Consider the following 20,224-nt stretch of genomic DNA (forward strand, 5'->3'; position numbering starts at 1 on the left):
CCCAAAGGACATCCAGCCAACGGCAGGCCTGTGGTGCGAAAAAGGCTCATTGATGACAGAGGTCAAAGGAGGCTGACACGAATTGTGCAGAGCAACAGACGGGCTACAGTTAGTCAACTGACAGTCCAGTACAACATTGGTGCCGAAAGACTCATAAAAGAATGCACAACTCGTTGTACCTTGACACAAATGGGGTATGGCAGAATTTGCCCTAACAGAGTTCCACTTCTTTCAGCAAAACACAAGAAACTGTGGTTGCAGTAGGGTAAGGAATGAAAACATTGGACACTGGAGGATTGGAAAAGCATTGCCTGGTCTGATGAATCCCGGTTCCTGCTGTTTCAATCCAATTGAGCATCTGTGGGATTAGATGGAACGAGCTATTCAGAGTAGAGATCCACTGCCAGCCAACTTGACACAAATGTGGGAAGCATTGGAGTCAACATGGGCCAGCATCCCTGTGGAACGCTTTCGACAACTTGTAAAGTCCATGCCCCGACGAAGTGAGGCTGTTCTGAGGGCAAAAGGGGGTGCAACTCAATATTAGGAAGGAGTTCCTAATGTTTTGTACACTCAGTTTGTGTGTGTGTGTGTGTGTGTGTGTGTAATATATATGATAATTTAAGACCCCCTAAATTTCCCTTTTGAAAAATTAACACGGAGACAGAGTAAAAATTGCCCTGGAGCAGTTCTGCCCCCTGGAAAGGTGTGTCCCAGCGGCCGGGGAGATAGTAGGATGCGATAACATTAAATGTGCTTCCCATATGAGTGGTGCAATAGTAATGTTTTTAAAAACAACCGAATTGGTAAACCAGATAGTAGAAAAAGGAATAGTGTTAAATGATACGTTCATACCATTGTTGCCACTTGCAGCCCCAGCAAGAAAAGTAACCATTTCAAATGTACCGCCTTTTTTTCGTATTAAATGATAGAGAGGGAGTTAGCCAGGAATGGAAAGGTAATGTCAGGGATTAAGAGAATTCCCCTGGGCTGCAAAGCTCCGCAACTGAAGCACATTGTGTCATTCCGGATAACATCAATGAAGATCTCAATATGTCATTAAAGTTCAAAATTGAAAACCATGAATATGTAATATTTATTACTTCGGAATCCATGTTTCAGGTGAGGGAGTGAGTCAATGAGAGTTTTGGAGACGGACATCCTAGCGCTTCAGCAGGCTCTGGAGTCCATACCAAATAGCAGGCTTGTTGAGGACCTCAAAGGAAAAAAGCATCGCTCATTGAACCTGCTGGACGCAAAAGGCACAGGGCGTGTTAACAAGGTCAAGGTTTCAGACTATCACAGGTGGACGCCACAACCTGCTACTTCTTCAGCCTGGAGAAGAAACAGGGCCACAGCAAACTGATCCACTGCCTGTGCACAGAGGATGGGAGAGATTGGGAGGGCTGTGCAGTTTTATACACAGCTTTTCCCCAGACAGACAGGAGGAGATACAGCACACACACACACACACAGGTCCCTGAAGAGGAGAAGGAGGGGCTGGCTAGAGCGCTTACACTGCAGGAGCTCTCCACCACCCTCAGTGAACTGAGTAATGGAAAAATCCCTGGTATTGATGACATCCCCAGTGAATTTTATAGAGCATTCTGGGATGAGCTGGGGGAAGACCTGCTGGCCGTACATAAAGAAAGTTTGGCCCAGAGAGAGCTGCCACTCAGCTGCAGGAGGGCAGTATTAACGCTGCTGCCAAAAAAGGGGGACTGGGCAAAATAAAGAATTGGAGACCTATTGCTCTGTTGGGTGTGAATTACAAGTTGCTGTCAAGAGCTCTGGCGAATAGACTCAGGGAGGTTTTGGGGTCGGTGATACACTCAGACCAGTCATATTGTGTGATCGGCAGGTCAATTTTTGATAACTTATTTTTAATCGTGATGTATTGGCAGTCTAAAAGCTTTTTGGTTTGAATACTGGTTTGAGTTCACTGGACCAGGAAAAGGCTTTTGACCGGGCTGAACACCAGTATTTGTGAAGGACCATGGAGTCCTTCGGGTTCAGGTGCTCTACAGTGACATTGACAGTGTGCTAAAGATCAACGGTGAGCTGAGCGTCCCTTTTTCAGTCGAGAGGCGTGTCAGGAAAGGCTGCGCATTATCAGGCATGCTGTATTCACTGGCCATTGAACCCCCGCTTCATGAACTGCACAGAGTGATCAGTGAATTGTCCTTACCACACTGCCTCAATCCCCCTGTCAGAGTGTCAGCGTACGCAGATGACCTAGTAGTCATGGTGAAAGGGGAGCATGATGTCAGGGCACTGCACATCACCCTTGCAGACTTTCAGACAATATCTTCAGCTGGAACAAGAGCTGTGCCCTGCTGCTGGGGCAGTGGGGGTGCTGTGGAACCCCAACACTGCCAGCCGGGCTTGTTTGGAGCAGGGGAGGATTTAAGTACCTGGGGGTGCACCTGGGGGATGAGGCCAGTGAGAGTAAGATCTGCGAGGGGGTGCTGTGAAAGGCCGGCTGGGTAGGTGGTGATGGCTTCTGTCACACCTATCGTACAGGGGCAGTGCTGGTGGCCAAAAACCTTGTGGCTTCCACACTGTGGCACTGGCTGGTGTGCATGGAGCCGCCGCAAGGTCTGCCATGGAGAACGCTGACCTGCGCCCTGCTTCATAAAGTAGGGGCGCTATAGCTGGATAAAACTTTGTTCTTGATAAATAGTAGTGGGATGGATCTGTCTGTACTGCCTCTTTTCTACAGCATCATGCTGAAGGCTTGGTGTCTGCTGAGGGCTGAGAGAGGGGAAGAACCCCTCAACCTGCACTGGCTCCAGAAAGGGCCAATAGTTCACAACCTTTGCCTGGACACTCAAAGTGGCAACTCACCTGCCATTACACGTCTACTGATTAGAGCCTGCTTCACGAAACTATACCATCTGCTGGACCTGCAGCAGGGTTGTTGGCTGAGTGCCGAGAGGCTGAGGGATGCATTCCCTGTGCTGTGTGAAGAGGTATCTGTGCTAGCTGAAAGCTGCTTTGCCTGACGGGGCGCTGCTGCTCCTAAAGGAGTGCTTCCTAGAACAACCCCTCCCTGACATAATGACCCCCTCCCCAAGCCAGTGAGTGTCCCCCGCTTTCAAAGAAGCTGATGCCCCCCCCAGGGCCTCCACTGGAATCTGATGAACTGAGTGGGAAGCTCCTAGCCATCATGGAGGGCAAAGCTCTGTACAAAGTTTGTATGCAGGTACAGCATCAGACCCAGTTTACAGCACTCCCTGACACGCCCTGGAGAGCAAGACTGTGGGAAGAGGAGGACGTAGCACTTGCCTGGAACAGCCTGTATAAGCCCCCCCCCCCCCCGCTGTTAATTCTTTTATTCGTGTTCTTAACCCTGCCTTAGCTGATTCCTGTCCATTCTGTGCTCAGAGAAAGACCGTGTTTCATTGTTTTCACACTCCCGGTTATTACCTATTTTGAGTCTTTTAGCTCATCTGTTCACTGGTCTTAACCTGATTTTTAACACCAAACTGGCTATGTACAAATGTAGGAAAAATAAAGTGCAGGGAGAGGGGGATGAGAACGTTATGACTTTGTTTAACACACTGGTGAAATGTAGAGTTCAGTTGAATTATAACTACTATAAATTGATGCATGATCTGGAGAGTTGAGGAGGTGTGGTGTATTAATAATGTTTTCTGTAAAAAAGATGGAGTGACCATTTTAATTTCTAAAAAATTTAAAATCTGAGGTTGATGTGTGTATGGTTAAGTGTTTTTTTTGTAAAAGGGTAGGTTGAGTTATTTGATTTATTGTGTGTTTTGTTAAATTAAAATAAAGTAAAATTAAGGGGAGAAAGGAGTTATACTTGTTTGTGAAAGATGTGGCTTACATAATGACCATATGCTTACCTCTTTCAGACAGGTGTCTTGCTAAGTTTGAGGCTACACTGAAAGAGGAAATAATAAAACTCATTAGTGATGTTCCATTTGAGGTTTTTATTTAACAAAAAATTTTAAAAAATAAAACCACGTTGTTTGTCTATTGCTAAGAACTCACTGGGGCACTAAAGTAAGGGGAAGTTCCATTTTGAAGGGGTTCTGCCACTCTGCTCAAGAGCATTGACCTTTCATATTTCAGCCATTAATGACACTGCCTTTCAAAGAATTACTCACACCTTTTCATCACCTAAAAATGAATTCATGTTTATTAAGATACCGATCACAGAAAGAGCAGTCCAGGAGGCTCATCTGTTATTTTCTGATCTAGGAATATGTAAGGAGAAGCCAGACAGTTGCAAGACAAACCCAGGAACACTCTGGACATCTTTTTTTTACAGTGTTCAATGCAATACTTGATTTTTAAATGTAGTCCTTCATACAATATGGCAAATACATCAAATTGTATTATATGTTGCAGGGTTACCACCAGTGGTTTTAAAGAGTGCCGTCTCATGCATTTGTATGCAAGGCCCATGTACACAAATGGTCTTGTACAAAGGGCACCAAAAGAAAGAACTCTTAATGTAAGAGGTCTCTTATAAAACTCATTTCTGCAGTCTTTCCATGCTTTTACCATGGTCATACTGTGCATTTACCTTAATTTACCCTGGCTTTACATGTTTACTAATATGCTTTAGCATACCTTAAAATTCTTTACAATGCTTACCTATGCTTTACCATGCATCATTACACTTTGTCATACTTTTACTATGGAAAACCTTTATAAGGGTTAGCCCCACGAAACAAAGCTATTATTCCCCACCATGTTGATTAATAAGAACACTGTATGCAAATAGTGCTTTTTAAAAAAAAGCCAATTAAAACTTTTTATTCAAAGCCACTTCAATAGTAAAAAAAGACACAATACAACTGTGGACAACACAATACGGAACCAACTAAATGTTACCATAATCTTGCACAGTGTGATGTTTTCACAGATAGGTGGGCAGGCAAATATTACACTCACCCTGTTCCTAGTGAGTGACCCCAGATATAAAGTGGGTGGCTTCTGCTCCTCTTTTTCACCCAGTCATACATAAAGATTGCATCAGCTGTCATACCACCTTCTGAGGGGCTTCCGTCAGAATCCCCCCACCCTATGATACAGAATTCAAGAATGCATTAATAGTAGTTGCAGTTGTAGTAGCAGCAGCATTATTTAGTGGTCGTATTAGGAGTAGTTTTAACCTTATAATGTTACTCGTTCAACTGTACAATGTTTATTCCAAATCAATTATTCTTCAATAAACCTTAGAAAACCTATAACCTGTAGTTTTACTATTTGAGATGCCTTTAATACATTGCTCTTCCCCTCACTTGAGACATCAAGTGATCTCTTACCTCCAACTATCATTTGTATAGTTAAGAGAATAAGAAAAACATGTTTACTGACATTATTACTATCGCCGTCTTTGTTCTTAATGATAGATGTGTTTGTTTCAGACAAAATAAACCACAATGTACTTCAACAAAATAGACCCCAACTACTCAGCAAGTATTTAAAATTATTAATGCAGTAATATTATTATCATCATCATCAATTTGAACTATTACTTACTAATGAATGAAAAAAAGAAAAAGCATTGCTACTCACCTCTGTAATCGAATGTGACTACATGGTAGCCTAAAGAACTAAGGACCTATAAAACAAAAGAAAAACAAAAGAAATAGTCAACTTCCCAGCTTTCTTTACTGATTGAATAATAGACTTGTTCATGGGTAAGTCATCTATTGGGTTACACTACTGAGTTACATTTTTAAAAACGGTATTTCTAAGCAATAATAATATTTGGTTAATCAATCAAACAAGCTACAGGAATATACAGGTAAATGAAACATGTAGTTAACAATCTTAAAATTGTGAACCTGAACACACAACTTCCTTTTAAAATATTGCTACTGGCCTATACTGTACAATCCAATTTTAACTTTAATGTTATATCAGTTACTAAAAGCAGCAGTAAGCACGTTTTAGGCCAACAGGGAGTGCAGTATTTAGCATTCAAACTGCATACACAAAAAGATAGCATAAACAGGTTTCCTAAGGCCAGTCAAAAGGTCACAGAGAACTACAAGTTCGAGACAGCGTGTGCTGCACCTGCTGCAACATCCTAATAAAACACCCAAAGCACAGGGTCTTCTTATTTCCTGTGAATGTGAAAATGTGGCTTTTGGTGATTATTTAAGGTGTTGGTGCAATAGCCAGTGCTGACATTAAAAGAAAGTGAGACAGTACCGATGTCTGGAACTTGGAATCTGTATCAAAATTAGAATCTGAGCACCTAGGACTGCAAATATTCCCTTCCACTAATAAAGAAGCCCCAGAGTTTTTCCCTGGGTTTGATGCCTACCTTATATAGCTGCACTCTATGGTCCCCACCCCTGCAGGAGGAAAGGATGTGCATTTAGTTATTAAGTTAATTAAATGTGCAGGATGAGCATTGATATGAATCACTCTATAATATTAAAGTGTAAACCTGGGACAGCACCAAATCCAAAATGCAGCTTTTTCCATGTGCTTCTTGTATTTCAATGTAGACTATAGTGGCATAAAATGAATCTTACAATCTAAACAAGTTTAGTGGAGAGCTACAGTGACTGCAATAAACTGGCCTACTGGAAATCACTTTCAACAGCTGTGTGCATGTGTGAGTAGGAAGCTAGCAGGTCATTCCTTCTTGTTCACTTTAAAGATTATCTAGTCCAAGATTATCATGTTAACTGTTTCAAATGAAAGTGGACATACTTGACGTTAGACTCAACATCCAAACATTGCACATTTGGAGGTTCAACACAAGCATCAGCAACAAAGAAGAATACAATGCAGTAATTCACAGGGAACGGCATACCTGGTCCCAGCATTGCCGTGTAAATACAAGATAACACGGTGGTTGGAATCCAAGGTACCTTCAAACCAGGACTGTTCCTTTCCCTGAGCCTCCTTCAGTAGAGCCTCAGGGACAGTGTGCCTGCAGAAAACCGCAATGAAATCAGCAGCGTAAGAAACACCACAAGTGGTTAAACAGCCTCTTTACAACAGAAATGCGAGTTTCTGGGAAAAAAAACAAATCACGCTGGTGACATGCATAATAAATGGTTACAATATGAAGCGTTAATCCTATGTTAACACACATGATATATCTAACTGACTGACTTCCCTAGTCCTTTAAAATTGCTGGGAACCCTTTTCTGAAGATAGCAGCTGAAAAATATTTTCATAATTATGACTCCTGGGAGTAAGCGCCCTTCCCAGCACCAATGAGAAAGAACCAGCACATGCAAGACCTGGAAGCATCCCACATTGTCAGCTTTACTTCAGTTATACTGTAGGTGCTCAAATGTGCGTCAGTGAAGTCAACACTGTCAAGGTATTTAAAACTCTCATAGAGGATGCAGACTATTTGCAAATCTTCATCTTCTTACCAGACACCAATATTGAGCCCCTCCTCCGGTTGCAAGTAGAAGTTACAGGTGTGGTTCAATCCTTGGTCCTGTGGCTTCTTCAAGTCAATAAAGTATGGCATACGTACTGAAACGAGACAAAAGTATGCAAGTAACATAAATGTACATATTCCTCGCAAAGGACATAAATAAAGCATTATCACCCCCATAATCTTTCTACGCATCATTATGCACCATTTCACACACAAGGTTATGATGACTTCCTCACAGCAGCAACTTTCTCTGGATTACACCATCTATCTTTTTCCTCCAAAAAGGAAGGCCAGCATGTTATAGTAGTTATCCATGCGTATGTGTTGCTATAAATTATCCACAAAATGTCCTACATAGACAAAGAGTTAGGCTACTGAGCGCACACCTGAAAAGGTCACAATAACACAATACAGCACATACAGTGGCTTGCGAAAGTATTGACCCCCCTTGGCATTTTTCCTATTTTGTTGCCTTACAACCTGGAATTAAAATTGATTTTTATTTGGATTTCATGTAATGGGCATACACAAAATAGTCCAAATTGGTTAACTGAAATGAAAAAAATAACTTGTTTAAAAAAATTCTAAAAAATAAATAATGGAAAAGTGGTGCGTGCATATGTATTCACCCCCTTTGCTATTAAGCCTCTAAATAAGATCTGGTGCAACCAATTACCTTCAGAAGTCACATAATTAGTTAAATAAAGTCCACCTGTGTGCAATCTAAGTGTCACATGATCTGTCACATGATCTCAGTATATATACACCTGTTCTGAAAGGCCCCAGAGTCTGCAACACCACTAAGCAAGGGGCACCACCAAGCAAGCGGCACCATGAAGACCAAGGAGCTCTCCAAACAGGTCAGGGACAAAGTTGTGGAGAAGTACAGATCAGGGTTGGGTTATAAAAAAATATCCAAAACTTTGAACATCCCACGGAGCACCATTAAAGCCAATATTAAAAAATGGAAAGAATATGGCACTACAGCAAACCTGGCAATAGAGGGCCGCCCACCAAAACTCACGGACCAGGCAAGGAGGGCATTAATCAGAGAGGCAACAAAGACACCAAAGATAACCCTGAAGGAGCTGCAAAGCTCCACAGCGGAGATTGGAGTATCTGTCCATAGGACCACTTTAAGCCGTACACTCCACAGAGCTGGGCTTTATGGAAGAGTGGCCAGAAAAAAGCCATTGCTTAAAGAAAAAAATAAGCAAACACGTTTGGTGTTCACCAAAAGGCATGTGGGAGACTCCCCAAACATATGGAAGAAGGTACTCTGGTCAGATGAGACTAAAATTGAGCTTTTTGGCCATCAAGGAAAACGCTATGTCTGGCGCAAACCCAACACCTCTCATCACCCCAAGAACACCATCCCCACAGTGAAGCATGGTGGTGGCAGCATCATGCTGTGGGGATGTTTTTCATCGGCAGGGACTGGGAAACTGGTCAGAATTGAAGGAATGATGGATGGCGCTAAATACAGGGAAATTCTTGAGGGAAACCTGTTTCAGTCTTCCAGAGATTTGAGACTGGGACGGAGGTTCACCTTCCAGCAGGACAATGACCCTAAGCATACTGCTAAAGCAACACTCGAGTGGTTTAAGGGGAAACATTTAAATGTCTTGGAATGGCCTAGTCAAAGCCCAGACCTCAATCCAATTGAGAATCTGTGGTATGACTTAAAGATTGCTGTACACCAGCGGAACCATCCAACTTGAGAGCTGGAGCAGTTTTGCCTTGAAGAATGGGCAAAAATCCCAGTGGCTAGATGTGCCAAGCTTATAGATACATACCCCAAGAGACTTGCAGCTGTAATTGCTGCAAAAGGTGGCTCTACAAAGTATTGACTTTGGGGGGGTGAATACTTATGCACGCTCAAGTTTTCTGTTTTTTTGTCTTATTTCTTGTTTGTTTCACAATAAAAAATATTTTGCATCTTCAAAGTGGTAGGCGTGTTGTGTAAATCAAATGATACAAACCCCCCCAAAAAAACAATTTTAATTCCAGGTTGTAAGGCAACAAAATAGGAAAAATGCCAAGGGGGGTCAGTACTTTTGCAAGCCACAGTATTTTCCAATTTACCGTATTTGACAATTATGACAACTTTTGAGACCTAATAAAATGAACTAGAGTCTACTGTAGATTTTATAATAAAACTAAATGTGTATATATATATATATATATATATATTATATATTATATATTATCATATATATATAATATATAAACATATATAAATATATACAAAAAGGATATGTGGTTTGTTTGATCTGTGGAGATTTTTAATTTTGTTTTTAAAATTAAACTGCATTTGGTGGAAAATAAATATGGTTCTGGAGCAACAGCCAGGACAGCTGGCGTTATTTGTTTGGGAATTTCTTCATGCAGCTGGGAGACTGCTTGGAGCACACCTTATACACATTAGCACACGCTCTGGGCTTCAACATGTACCCTAACAGTTACTTTAGAAATGCTGCATATGAATATATCAACCAAACACAGATTCATTTGAAAAATGGAAAAATGTCCTATAAAATACACAAAGCATGAATGGGTCACATTTTCAAAGTGTTTACTACTCCAGTCTCAATTTTCTGAAGAGGATAAAATTATATTAATCTTAATCTTACAAAATGAGAAACAACCAAACTTGAAGGTGCTTTAGACCTTGGATTATGTAACTTGTCATTTGATTCTAGTTACGCTCTACAAAGCAGGCTGTAAAAAGAGTTACTGGCAGATCTTTGATACCACAGTGAAGGGAATTTTTCAGCAGTTCAAGCTCATGAGATTCTGTTACTGGAGGAACATGTGAGGGTATAAAATTACCAAAAACCCCTCCACAGTTTAATGCATATGAATAAATACTTAAAAGCAGGGGATGTATAATTTACCACAGAGGTTCAGAAGACTATGGTACATTTTTTAATCTTAAAAAAAGACAAGAAGAGCCAGTTTATATGGAAGTCTAGCTTTACAATGCCCATGATAAAGTTACATTTTTCTAAGCATACAAGAACTGTGAGAGATGATTTCCATTACATGAGAGTAGGTCTCCAAAGTTCATGCTGATATTGGACTTGACTCTCGCCAAGATAAGCACCAACTAAGACAAAGCTTCTTTTACTGTAAACTAAAGTGATTCATCTGCGTTTTCCTTCCATCTGATGATATTCTTCTGCCTGGTATTGATGGCTGAAGTGTAACGCTGGCTCCAGGGATCAACCTCAGTGCGGCTTCGCTAGCATCAGCATGACAACCGTCTGGACTAAGTTGAGTAGGGTACTTCTCTGGGGTCTTCAAGTGGGCACCTTCCATCCTTGGTGTTTCGACGCCAAGTAAACCGTCCTTGGATAAGACCAAGTTACATCCTATCAAAATGTACCTTAAATGTAGCTGCTGATGAACACAAAGGACACCACGGATCCTCTCCTTAAGGTTATGTGGTGATGGGAGATCATTGTATGTTGACCTGACAAAGAAAATGATCCTACTCCGTTCCACTGTCTATAGACTTTGCCAGCCGATCTTGCATTGTTCCACTCTCCCATCTTGTCCATTCTCCCTGTAAGGCCTGGGAAACTGCCTTTATGCACCTCATCTCCTCCTGGTTTTGCACCTCATTGACTACCAGCTTCCTCCGTTGAACTGGGGCTGATTTGTGCCATGTAGGAGGAGCTGAACTGAGACCAAGGCCTCCTCTTCCATGCTGTACTTGCCCCATGATATCACTGACACGAAGGGCAGCCTTTGCATCTTCTACAGCTTACTTTGCCACCCACTTTCTTCCAGTTTTTAACACAGGTGCTGCATCGATCACACATTTGTTATGCGACTCTACAAATGTAATTTCCAATCGAACCTTGGCGCACTTAAACTCCTCGATTAGAGCTGAGACTGGCAACTGCAGTATCCCTTTACCATACAGTCCCACTCTGCTGAGGCACCATGGAACTCCTAACCATTTCCTGATGTATGAACTTAACGGGGTCTGCATTTCACCGACCCCAAAGTAGCTCCAATCTACTTTAGTTCCTAGTGTCTAGACTTCAATAGCTTATACATATTGTATAATCATCCCAGCTGGGGATAACAAAGCCTCTAACACACACTCTGATGGGACGCTTGATGTCAGAAATGGTTTTCAGGCTGCCCACGTCCACAGTCAAGATCAAAATGTATAATGCCTTTTACTTTTTCACAGCAATAAATAGGTAAAAACACAATAAGTTAAGAAGCTTTAGGGGATTTGTTTACAGTAATATTTTGTGTTGAAGATGAATTCTCTCAATGATCTGCAAACGCTTGTTAAAACAGCACCCCAATCACTCAATTATTAAACCATAATGTGGATAAATCAGACAGACGTACTGTACTTTTCTAGCTTTATCAAAACATCTCGCATTGCACTGCACTGTACACTGTCTTAAGTAAGAATAAGCACGTCACTTTCATTGTGACAATTCCCAAGAGACAATGGGGCAGCATACAACATCCATTTTATATGAAAAAAACACGAATAGAACCTTAATACAATAAAATACATGTTTCATGAAATGAAGACATTACTCTAGGGAGCTAATACCGGTTTCAAAGCTGCAATATTATGGTGTTAAAGTATTTCTCTACCAGTTAAAATGAACAAAATAATTAAAGGATTTAACTGGGAGCCAAGTGACATCATTGTTGCATAATTAATTAGTTTGTTTGGTTGACCTTAAGAAGATCTATTTGGTATTTTCCTTAGTTAAGAACAGACTGGTAGTCTCTAGTAACGTTTGGTATGCAAATCAATTTAAGGGGAAAGTGGCTCCAATGTCTAATGATATTAAAGAATAAGTAATGACGATCCGCAAGAGCAATACGGTAACAGTACTTACTCCTAGAATGAAAGCTGAGCTTGAACTCTACATGCAACACTTTCTATAAGAATAGCCAGTTGTCTCAAAAGGACATTTATTATCCTACAAACATGGGGTAAACATGGGGGTGACTTGGATTGAGCTAAAAAGCATATACCATTCTTATACAACGAAGGACTAATTACAGTAAGTCAAGCAATCTTCAGTCAAGGAACTGATTTAGTGCTTCTTTGTGTGTGTGAGCTGGCAGTTCAAATATTGTTTTTATCAATTAGTTTTTATTTGGATATTTGATTCTATGAAAACTTGTGACTTATAACTTGTGAATGGGCTGTGAATTGTGTATGTTTGTAGGAGATAAATAACACAAAATTATCCCTCAAAACCTAGAAAAACAACCCATTGGCCATTAATAGATCTCTGACCATCATTTACAAATACTGCAGTTATTTCTTTATGCATCTAAGCATAAATATGAATAAACTACAGAAGTCACTGGATTCCACACAAGTGAAAAGTTTGATTCATACACTTCAGGAATGGATCATCCAACCACTCGTCCTTTGGTCCTGACCTCATTGTTTTATCAGCCTGCAGCATCAGTGGTGCCAGACAGCAATATTCTTAATGCGCTACATGTCTTCTGTGAGAAACATAAGATGTATTACAGGGCTGGCTTTCTGACTTTCAGCCTAGGACAAGTATAAGCAGCTACTGTGACTCACTAAATGACAATTACAGCCCACCATCGTTCTTTTGCCATATTATATAATACATCCAGGTATGCAAGAAAATGCCAGACTTGATTATCGCCTTTTGACAACTCTTGGACAGAACAAATGGGGAAAATATGACGTTGAAATAAGTCTCTGGTTTATTACAGAAAACCTTGGTAAAACAGTTTTTTGTAAAAATGAGATTTTTTATATGATAAAGAAGCTTTATACCCTAAACAAGGCTGGTAAATGCACAATCATAGCTTCAGCCTTCTTTGCAAAACAGTACATCTTGCATTTAAATGAAACAGTGTTAAATCTCAGAAACCAGGGATAAACAGAGACACAATGCAATTGCTTTAAGAGTGGGTTTTGTTCCACGAAGTAGACTGCAGTACTGTCTAGTACTTCAAAAGGACAAAAATATACACTACAGTCCCTATACTGTATGAGCATGTAACAAAGCTTTTTTTTGTTTGTTTGGTCTTATATGCAATACAACACTGCAGTGTAAATTATTTTAAATCACCAACTAAATAAAAAACGCCAGATCGGAAGGACATAGTATAACATGAGCACACCCAAAACAACCATTCTTATCTACAGGTACCTGAACTCTATTCATATTATTAAAATAAGTTATCTTGTAAAATTGCCACGCTTGCATTGTGATCTTATACAAAAACTCTAATATAGATTATATTACCCAATATCTATGACAAATGGCACTTAATTAGAAAAAAACTGCACCATTTGTCTTTGTGTGCAAGATTAAAAGTGCACAAGCATTCAAAATGTACCTACAGCGAGAGAGAGAGAGAGAGAGAGTGAGAGAGAGAAAGAGAGAGATCAGTTGAGAGATTTTCAGATGCAAAACAAGTTCAGTGGTCACAGGCTAAAACCAGCAATAGGGATTCTGATACTACACCAATGTCAATGATGTTCTTCAGTTACCTGAAAATTAAGTATCAGATCAGATACCAGTAGATAAATTGGATCCAGTAGACAGAGGAACACCAGCCCAAAGGACACAGAGTACTAGCATACAGACACAGTACGAAATTAAAACCTCTGCAACTAAATCCATATTAAAATGTGCAGCTGCCACATCCAATAGAATACATTTCAACGAATTAAGTATAAACTATGGATATTATAAAATAAAAATCTTATGTTTCCTAACAGAAATATACAGAACACTAAAACTGGAATTGCAACTAGAAGAAATAGAAAAGACTATAAAAAATGTTCTATAATGTCAACTGCCTTGACAGCAAAGAGAGTTAAAGGAGCTGCATTGCATCCCTAAATGTAAGGTACGACTACAAGCCCAGAACTCTTTCCTCACTATGAAATCACAACATTCAAACAGTGTGCGGCTCAGTGCTGCGCTCACGTTACCAAGATCAGGACAGCTTCCAGACCATAAAAAAAAGACCACAAAAGAGGTTGTGGAATGCATCCTGGATGACCTCCTGCTGAAAGGGATATAATAATTACCATTAGGGTCTTAACTTGCGACACATATTTTGAGCGACAGTGTGAATAAGTAGTTGATTCACACATGCACAAACAAATATGACCATGCAGTTTCCAAGATACAGTACTGTAGGTCTTTGCTGCTATTAGTCATATGAAGAAATATATATGTGACTTGGTATAATTGTATCTTTAAAGAAGAGGTTTATATACCTACTCACCAAAGTTTAAAAAGACCAGTTTGGCCTGAATGGCAGGGCAGAGTTTTATTATGAACGGAATGGCTACGTACACTCCAATCACCCAGATGAGAAGCCTCTTTAAGCGAGAGAACAGTCTTTTCCTGAAGGAGAAAAAGAGAAGATGGGAAATATTAAAGAGCTGCCCAACATTATACTGAGGTAGCCACAATGCCAGATGCTACCAGGGTAGGTACATTTGATTACATTGGATGTTAACTCTGCATGATAAACAACAATTGTGTTACTTCATAAGGTTTAGTCATGAAAAGAAAAAAAAAAAACCTACACATTTTATATAATAAATATGTTTAATAGTTAAAATATACTGTAGCAGTGGTAGAAATAACTCAAATTGCATGGTTTAACCATTCCAGTTTGATTAACCAGTGTATAGGTTACAAGCGCAGGTGTGTTACTAGATTTATAACAAAACCAGGATTGGATGAAACTGCTATGCAATTGAAAACTTATTTCCATCCCTAAAGACTATATTGTGAGCCTGTGTGTTAATCAAGCTAAAATCAGGGATCTGTTTCCTCTAATGTCCATAGTTTTTCAACAGCCAAGCAAAGACAGCAGAACATTTGCAAAACTCTGCAAATACTACAGGGGAAGTTGGCCATTCAAGATCTTAAGAGTTTACACAGCTTCCCTATTCTTTCAGACTTAAGTAATATATGGGTCCTATCGATCCCAGAGTGTATATCCTCTTTTAATGCTCTCTCTGCCGCAATGCAACACCCATTTTAATTCAACAAATGCCACTTTGATTGCTTGACAATGGTTTTGCAATATGATTATCTGAGTTCTGTGGCAGATGTGCAAAACACAAACACATGTTTGCTCAGGCAACTCATTTGCGGTTTTTAATGACAGATGTGCTTGCAAACCTGTGGAGAAACAGGATAAACCATTTTACATAACAAGTCAACATAGAATGAGATGATCAGGTAGCAACATCTGGTTACCAGAAACATTTACATGGAAAAAAATGCTGCAGGTCAGCCAGGTTCAGTTACTGTACTCAGCTGTGCCATTTATCACAGCTCATAAATATGTAAAACATGCAGACAAAACCTTAAGCTGGACAAAAGTACCATGATAAATCACTCACCTTTTAGAGGAACATATCTGTTCATGATATTGCACAATTACTAGATATCATGTTTTCAGTGGCTGTGCCACTTAACGGAATAACTTTTTATTTGCTCTTCATATCTGATCAGCTGCATTAAACGACCTGAGTGGAAGGACGCAAGTTGTGACAATCATAAGTTATGATCCACCTTCTAGGCACTATCATCTAATATGGACCAAAAGTACGGGGTTGTTGTCTAGCTTGATATAGCGAAACAGAAAGACATGCAGCGATCAAGTGCTGTAAGTCTTCTGACTTGTTATTGGAAAAGGAATCCCCCAGTTCCTTTTAGGAGAATTATGCCAATAAGGTCGTTTGTGTATGACTGACATCCAACTTGCATTCTGATCAGCACTGTTTACTCACACAATACATTGAGTTATCATATTAAATGACAAAGACCAGCCTCCATAATTACCAGGTTTCATGATAAAGTTTAATCAAAACAAACACATTCAACATACTTCAAATACACACCCTAGATGTAACTGGATCTACATGCTCTCCAGAAAGTTGATTCACCAGTTGGATTTGTGAAAGTTTTAAGTGTGCTTGTTCAACAGTTCATAGTTTAAAACTTTAGTTTCAGTTCAGTTTGTGGCTTCATGTTGGACTAATTATTTTCAAAATCAGATTAATATAAATATGTCTGTTCGCTAATTAGTTTCTTACATATACACATAATGTGTGTGAGCCAGTGGTTAAAAGTCTGGGGCTTGTAACCAGAAGGTCACCGGTTCAAATCCCACCTCAGCCACTGACTCAATGTGTGATCCTGAGCAAGTCAATTAACCTCCTTGTGCTCCATCTTGCAGATGAGATGTTAAATCAATGTCCTATTGTAAATGACTCTGCATATAAACCACAGTTCACAGCCTACCTCTGTAAAGCACTTTGTGATAGTGGTCCACTATGAAAGGCGCTATATAAAATAGATGATATTATTATTATTATTATTATTATTATTATTATTATTATTATTAATGGCATATTAGACTATACTCCATTATACATTATAAAATATAGCCATTCTAGCTTTCTGCTCCCCTGCCATGAATTCCCGTCACTGCTCAGAATGTAACCAGATCTTGTGTAAAGAGGCTGCTTTTCAAATATTTAAGCACGTAAAGAGGACAACATGCATCATCAGAGTAGGTTTGCATTCAAGTCTAAAAGGGGTCAGTCAGTGTTTAAATGTCACTTCTCCTGCAGTCTACCCAATATGTGCAACCTCTGTCAAATGAGATGCACCACATATCTAAGTCATATCTATATCTAGAAGTTTTTTTTTTCCTTTCACAATGTTAATTACCAGCAATAATACAAATATGGCGTCAATAGAACAGATGCTGCAGATAAAGAAGGGCTTTAATGAAGAACACGGAAACAACCTAGACAGTCAAATGACCCAGCGGAGAGCACAGCTAACCAAATCCAAAACAAATTATAAAAAGGGTGTGCATGTACATGTTTCCTCAGATCTTAATTTTACTTCATGCTTGTTGTCTAGCTTGTTGGGGTCAGCACTTGAGGATTTGTTCTGAAAGCTTTTAGGCTAAAGTTTCAACAGACATTATTTACGAACCCTGCATCCAATTCATCCTCAAATCCTAGTCACCCCTCATTTCAAACTCTATTTCTGTAGAAAAAAAAGTCTGGATTTGGTTTTGAAAATTACAGGAAATAATTTATACACCTGCAAAATACTAACTTTTTACTGAACAATTACCCTTATCATATAATCACAAAATAAATTTCAAGCAATATTTCAAAGAATATCTGAAATCCATTCATAATCTGAAAAAAGGGATTCATTAAAATGTAACATATGAAGTCTGAATCTCAAGTGGGTTTGTGCAATACTTCTTTAACAATGACCACTAGTAAAATCTGATTAAAAAGAAATAAATAATTATCTCCATCACTGATATGGATAGAGGTTACAGGTTGGCACTGAAATGTTTTACTGGGTACTGTAATAACACCTTTATTTTTTAATAGCACCTTTCATAGTGGACCACCATCACAAAGCGCTCTACAGAGGTAGGCTGTGAACTGTGCATTATATGCAGAGTCACTTACAATAGGACACTGATTTAACATCTCATCAGCTGGATGGAGCACAAGGAGGTTAAGTGACTTGCTCAGGGTCACACAGTGAGTCAAAGGCAGAGTTGGAATTTGAACTGGTAACCCTGTGGTTACAAGACCTGGACTTTAACCACTGGGCCATGCTGCCTCCTAAACATTAGTTATATCGGTCACAGGAAACTGCTTTTGAATATCAAACAAAAAACAACAAAGCAGAAATGCTACTGTAAACAAGCTTCCTTCAACTACAATTACCCTGGACAGACAGTTGTAGCCCAGCAGTATGACTACTGTGGAGGTTTCAAGAGTTACATTCACACATTTCCAAGCAAGTCTGCATCAAACAATCAGGACAATAGAAAACCTTATTATTCTGAAATGCAATCCCCGTGTTTTTACATTGATGTGTTTATAAATATGAACAATCATACAACAGACTGTGCTTTTAATCTGCATAACTGAAGTTTGCAAGAGGTGACTGCAAGTAACATTCCAGCCAGTGACTCCCACTGTCTTTCCAGGCAAACACATTTTAATCAAATAAAACTAGATAAGTGCTGGTATCTACTGATGCAAAGAACGTGTTCCAATAAAAACATCTGTTATTGAACTTAACAAATCTACTTTTTATCCTGTAGTTGCAAAGCAAGAATGCATATGTCAACGTTATGTCAATACAGCAAAATGTAGTACTTGTTGTTCTTACCATGCCCTGACCTGACCTGTACGTCTGCAACATGTGGCTGAAAAGATCATAACAAACCCAGGAGTGATTTCATGTAAATTGGCTTTCAAATAAAAATTGGCTCAGCCAAATCAGGCAACGGATTTATTTCAATTATAAAGGAGATTTATTGACTCCTACATTAACTAGGGGTATATCCATCGTGTATTGATGAAGCACGATACTTCCTTTACATGGTACATAGCATATCGCAATAGTGACAAACAAGACCTACAGCACAAACTAATTTACTGTAGTTTACCAAATTGTTCTTCAATGACGAATTATGTTTTATAGTTGGTATGAACACATACTCTCCCTACCTCATTTTTGTCTTAACAAAATGGTCCATCTTACTGTGCTTCCTCAGACTGATCAAACGGATACAGTTGTACAAACAAACAAAAAAATCTTCCAAAATCACAGGCAAGACACTATGCCAATAAAGCACAAAAATTCAGTTTTGATCCAGTTACACCAGCTTCTCAAACAGTTTTTTTATAGCCAGAAAGCTCTCTGAAACCCTTATCTGACATGAATGTCAGAACCTGATTCATCCAATTTAAAAGGAAGGTCACAAACTGAGCAAATGACTTTCAAAGCGGCTGTTGAACTCAGAAATTCCAGTGCAAATCAGTTAGACACACCTCTGCCTAGAAATGTCAGCTGAGATCACAGGTATGTAATGAGAACCTCTTTTGCAGCCTTTTAGCTCTAAATATGCATGAACTGGAAAGTATCATAAAACCAGACGTAACCTTGCCTATGTACAGTAATACACTAATAAATCACAATGAATTACTGGATCTCATATAGAAATCAGACCACTGGACAATTCCCACAATGCACCAGACCATTCTGATGCCCATAGGTTTCTATGATTACATCACTCTCTGACCAGTCTTCCAGCCAATGCTGTCTTTTTTCTTTTTTTTGTTAAGTATATTTTTATTAGCAGCTTTAGTTTAGAACAGAAAGGAAAATGTTAAACATATTTAAGTATGGTAAGGATAGTACCTAGGTAAGGATCATACATATATAATTACATTCAATAAATCATAAGATGATGATACAACAATACTCCTTGACTGAGGAAAAGAAAGAGTAAACAAAATAAGTAAATAAGAATTAAAATAAACAGATCTCGGACAGGACCAGAACATGTGGATTAAAGAGGCAGGAGTCTGTTTGCATCTATCTAGTCCTTGAAAGTTTGAATCCAGTGAAGGCATTGCCCAGCCTGGAAATTGTTATTTTTGCTTTTTGTCTTGCTTTCTTTGTGTTTAAATCCTTTTATTTTGGCCCTTGTGCCCTTTCATTGTTGTGTTTATTTATAATAAAAGTTATTTTTTTGAACTACAGACTGTCTCTGGGCCTCTATCCACTCGCTAGCCTGCCACAATCTGTATCTTGGCAAAGCTTTGTCTCACACTTCTAACCAATTTAGTGGATTCAGAACCTGCAGTCTAAATGTATGGGCAAGTCTTCACACCACAGGGATAGAGAATGTCGGCAGCAACTGCATGCTAGCCTTTAATACATGACAGCACTTCATTTTAGTAAGGAAGCAAGTACC

The 20,224-nt window shown here is 39.4% G+C and overlaps 1 protein-coding gene across 1 annotated transcript in view; it reads right to left on the minus strand.

Moving 5' to 3' along the window:
- LOC121315774 (lysophosphatidylserine lipase ABHD12-like) overlaps positions 1-20,224 on the minus strand; it is a 46,463-nt gene that overhangs the window by 11,997 nt on the left and 14,242 nt on the right. Inside the window, exons 2-8 of the mRNA XM_041250162.1 lie at positions 14,675-14,796; positions 7,383-7,488; positions 6,809-6,928; positions 6,311-6,341; positions 5,554-5,599; positions 4,927-5,056; positions 3,870-3,907 (exon numbers count right to left, since the gene is read on the minus strand). Coding sequence (XP_041106096.1) covers positions 3,870-3,907; positions 4,927-5,056; positions 5,554-5,599; positions 6,311-6,341; positions 6,809-6,928; positions 7,383-7,488; positions 14,675-14,796 — 593 coding nt within the window. The remainder of the gene's footprint in view (positions 1-3,869; positions 3,908-4,926; positions 5,057-5,553; positions 5,600-6,310; positions 6,342-6,808; positions 6,929-7,382; positions 7,489-14,674; positions 14,797-20,224) is intronic.

This window comes from Polyodon spathula, chromosome 5, assembly GCF_017654505.1.
Source record: "Polyodon spathula isolate WHYD16114869_AA chromosome 5, ASM1765450v1, whole genome shotgun sequence".
In the NCBI taxonomy this organism is placed as follows: domain Eukaryota; kingdom Metazoa; phylum Chordata; class Actinopteri; order Acipenseriformes; family Polyodontidae; genus Polyodon; species Polyodon spathula.